The following is a 4302-nucleotide window of genomic DNA, read 5'->3' as shown; positions in this document are numbered from 1 at the left end:
ATATTCGTGATCTAGCATTTTAGCGTAAAACGTCATCACTTCCTCGGCCTCTAAACTTAACTTCATTGGTTTACCTTCAAAGATTAAACATTATTATTATAGCAGTAACATTGGTGAGCATCTCATAGTAATACTGGTGAAAATACACCAATTAAAGGTGTGGCTCAATACACTAACTCACTACACTGCTTGTTGCACCTACCGTCGTACTTAAACAATACAGATGACGGCAATGGTTCATACGGAGGAGCAAACACAGGTCCCTTATGTTCAAGAAACTTCCATTTAATTCCGCTATCTTTTTCATTCCCTTTCTCTTCCCACCATTTCCATTTATCATCTCCTTCTTCTTTCTTCTCTTTCTACAATGAAACAAACTTTAAAATATTTGTTTGGACTTCCCACTTATTAAACCTAACAGTTAATACAACTATAACAGTCTATATTACTCCATATGTTACACAAACCCCATAATCACCTTCACTTTTGTTGGGCTTTCAATTTCTTGTTTCACAATTTTCTTCTGAAACAGCTTATTTTACAAGTTTGTTGCAATGAAATATTTCGATCTTGATTTTACCTTTTTCTGTCGAATTTCTTGGTCAGAATCGTGTTTTCTTTTTTCAGCGTGTTTCTCTTTCTTTATTTTCTTTTTGAGTCTGAATAATTGAATTGTCACAAAATGTTCAACTATTTTTACAAAACTTACTTTTCAACCGCCTCACAATCCGATCTTCTTTTTTCGGCTTTTGGCTTCAATAAAAAATTTACATTTAAAGGAAAAAATATTTTAAACAGTACAGAAAACAATTCGTAACATTTTTATTTTAAAATAATAAAAACATTTAACTTTATTACTTTGTATTCTTAGTTTGTGATGTCACAAAAATCACTGTATGTGAATAAAAAGATCAAAATATCATCAAAACTCACAGAAACTATTTCTGGTTTTTCTTTTTTGATTTGAATTGCGCTGAAATAGAAAAGTGAAAGTTTTTAAAAGATCTTAATGTAATTTAGCTATAATCAAACATAAATAACACTTTTTAATACATTTTGCATAAAATAAACTCACTCTCCAGTATGATTGATTTGTTTCTTAAGTTTATGTTCCGATTTGATTCTTATCGGTCGACCGTCTGGTCCAAGCTTCGGTTTACCATCCGAACCCAAGACATACTTTTTCTTTTTTTTATGTTCCCTGGTCTAAAAACAAAATATATGCCATAAAAAGTTGCAAAATATAAGAATCATTATATAATACCTTGTTGCTTTTGTGATTTTGAGGAGATTCGCTGTTGAAACCATTTTGTGACGAAGTCACTTCCATTTTTATTATAATTACAACCAAATTATACCAACCAGACGCTAAAACAGCAAACATGAATAATGTTAACAAAAACTGTAACACGTGCGTTCTAGCAATATAATTATTGCACAAAATATTTAAACAAACAAATTAAATAAACAATTCGCAGGTTTATAAATGTACTTTACCTGGCTAAAGATAGTTTTATGCAACAAATACTTTGACGCAAGCAACAACGTAATGGCAGACTCGCACAAAGAACAAGTCCGTAGATTCGCTACTGCGCATGCGCGGCAACTTCTTTCTTTTTCGACCACGACGCCATTTGAAAAGCCAAAAGATTCTTTTACAGTTTTATCGAAAAGACCCCGAAAACATTAAATTAATTTGGAAAGGCTTGAATGATAAGAAATTCGTTTGTTTTAAATTTGACATTTAACATATTTGTTGGAATATTTCCTTGTGTGTTTATTACATCATTTATATTTCAAATTATAAAATCAAGCAACCTTTAATAAGATAATTATAGATTTATGTTTTTTTTTTACTTGAATAAATTATTTTAAAAATTGGGGGTGTGCCTACCGGCTTGTGACGCAATAGTAAGGTTGCGCAACGCGATAAACGCGGTGGTTTCCTAGCGAAGCGCGCTTCCAAAATCGGGATAAAATTTAGTAAATTAATTTTCGATTTGGCGGTTAGGGTGAAGTAATTAGAATTCCAACCAAATAGAAAAATGCAATATTTATACTTGTTTCAAATTTATAACATATAAGTATATTTGTTTTATTTTGAAAGGATAAATGAAAAGTTACCCGTATATTAATTACTGAGGTGTTTGAACACGTTATATTAAACATGGCTGGTGTATTTGACCTGGATTTAGATACAGAAGTTATTTCTGACAACGAGTTGGACGAAAATTATGAATTTAGTGAAGCAAATGTTCACGATGAGTTTATGATTGAGGACGACATTGAAAAGATTGACTTAAGTGAGGGTTTGGTTAATAAAGGATCGGAGAAAGTTGGCCCACAATGTTTCCAACTACTTAAAGTGTTGGGGAAAGGTGGCTACGGTAAAGTATTTCAAGTTCGAAAAACGACGAGCCCGGATCTTGGCCGGATCTTCGCAATGAAAGTTTTAAAGAAAGCATCAATTGTTCGTAACCAAAAAGACACGGCGCACACAAAAGCTGAACGAAATATCTTAGAAGATGTGAAACACCCGTTCATTGTGGATTTGAAATATGCTTTCCAAACAGGCGGGAAATTATATTTAATCCTGGAATATTTAAGTGGGGGGGAACTATTCATGCATTTGGAGAGAGAGGGAATTTTTATGGAAGATATGGCTTGTTTCTATCTCGCTGAAATCACCATGGCGTTGGGACACTTGCACAGCAAAGGAATTATTTACAGGGATCTAAAACCTGAGAATATTCTTCTTGATATGACAGGTCATATTAAACTTACAGATTTCGGTTTATGCAAAGAATCAATCCATGAGGGTGCAATGACGCATACTTTCTGTGGCACAATTGAATACATGGCACCGGAAGTTCTTACAAGGTCTGGTCACAACAAAGCTGTGGATTGGTGGAGTTTGGGTGCTCTCATGTTTGACATGCTGAATGGAGCCCCACCATTCACTGCAGAGAATCGGAAAAAAACAATCGATAAAGTTTTACGCGGCAAGCTTACTCTCCCACCTTACCTTACTGTAGATGCAAAGGATATTTTAAAGAAGTTGTTGAAACGCCACGCCCCCTCAAGGTTGGGGGCGTGTATCAACGATGACCTTGCAGTTCGTGCCCATCCTTTCTTCAAACATATTAACTGGGAGGATTTGTTGAGCAAAAAAGTGGATCCCCCGTTCAAACCCCCGTTGCATGGGGAAGATGATGTCAGTTTGTTTGACACAAAGTTTACGAAGCAATCCCCGGTCGACAGCCCTGATAACTGCCCGCTGTCGGAGAGCGCCAACCAAGTGTTCCAGGGTTTCACTTACGTTGCTCCATCTGTGTTGGAGAGCATCAGCGAACATTTTGAAATGCCACGAGTTCGGTCGCCGCGCAAGAACGTTATGAGCCCAATGAAAGTTGACAACCCATGGCAGTCGGAGGGTTTGGTTTCGGACGTTGCTGCGAACCAGATGGATTGCACTCCCGTGGTTGTAACAACGGCTCAAGGGAAAACAAATTTTGATTCTTTTTCAACGATTGTGACCTCACCAAGTGTTGATGAAACAAACAATTTCGGGAAAGTTAGTGCAAAAAAATCGGTCGGAATAAATGAGAAGTCCCCCCCGATTCCTGTTCGTGCAAATATTGGACCGGATGAAAGCAAAGCTACAAAGATAAAGAAACGGCTACATTTAAAATTTCATTAAAATATAAAATTATCATTCTGGTTAATTTTAAGAAATATCAAGTTTTTAAACTTATGTCTATTCCTGTTCTATTTATTTTTGTTTTTCAGTCGAATTTTAATTTTTATTTTATCATAGGCAATTGTCACCCACGTTATAAATCTAGTTTTAGAAAAGTTTGCAAAAATAAACTTTCTCGTATCATGTTTTTAAAATCAGCTGTTTTGGAAATCGTGATCCGTGTAAAAGGGGCGTGCCAGTACTAAAGTATATCTCATCTCAATAACTTGTAAAACACATTATTGTAAGGTTCGCTACCGTAGCGATTGTCAGTGGGTGATTTGTGTTTCTTTTGCGACAACTTATGAAAATTGAATTAAATTTCAGAATTCAAAATAAAACATTTGTCGAACTGCTCATAAGTTGTTGATTTTAGTCAAAGTTTTGATAAAAATGTCATCAGAGACGTGGAAAATAATTCAAGAACACAAACGTAAACAAGAAAACTTGAGGGAGATTCTCCAGAAGCGAAGAAAGAAGCGGCAAGGAGGTGGGTGGGTAGTGGGTGTCATGTTTCCTCAATTAATTTAAACTTAAACAGTTGAACCAACGTCATGTGACGA

At 35.3% G+C, this 4302-nt stretch overlaps 2 protein-coding genes across 2 annotated transcripts in view; one reads left to right on the top strand and one right to left on the bottom strand.

Annotated features, from left to right (window-relative positions):
* The window catches only part of LOC100186905 (DNA topoisomerase I, mitochondrial-like), a 5501-nt gene extending 3848 nt beyond the window's left edge, over positions 1–1653 (bottom strand). Inside the window, 9 exon segments of the mRNA XM_026838061.1 lie at positions 1–74; positions 203–362; positions 479–532; positions 581–659; positions 710–753; positions 934–973; positions 1076–1206; positions 1265–1368; positions 1498–1653. The exon segment at positions 1–74 is cut by the window's left edge and continues 1 nt beyond it. Coding sequence (XP_026693862.1) covers positions 1–74; positions 203–362; positions 479–532; positions 581–659; positions 710–753; positions 934–973; positions 1076–1206; positions 1265–1330 — 648 coding nt within the window. The 5' untranslated portion in view covers positions 1331–1368; positions 1498–1653.
* A 436-nt stretch (positions 1654–2089) lies between these two features.
* LOC100178579 (ribosomal protein S6 kinase beta-2) lies at positions 2090–4096 on the top strand. Its single transcript, XM_002124901.5, has one exon. The coding sequence runs from the start codon at positions 2168–2170 to the stop codon at positions 3698–3700; it is 1533 nt and encodes a 510-aa protein (XP_002124937.1). The 5' UTR covers positions 2090–2167; the 3' UTR covers positions 3701–4096.
* Positions 4097–4302: the final 206 nt, after the last annotated feature.

This window comes from Ciona intestinalis, unplaced genomic scaffold (assembly GCF_000224145.3).
Source record: "Ciona intestinalis unplaced genomic scaffold, KH HT000051.2, whole genome shotgun sequence".
In the NCBI taxonomy this organism is placed as follows: domain Eukaryota; kingdom Metazoa; phylum Chordata; class Ascidiacea; order Phlebobranchia; family Cionidae; genus Ciona; species Ciona intestinalis.
This window is presented reverse-complemented; position numbering and strand designations above follow the sequence as displayed.

Excerpts from the sequence above, each read along its gene's own strand:
- LOC100178579 (XM_002124901.5), top strand. The coding sequence starts at position 2,168 with ATGGCTGGTGTATTTGACCTGGATTTAGATACAGAAGTTATTTCTGAC.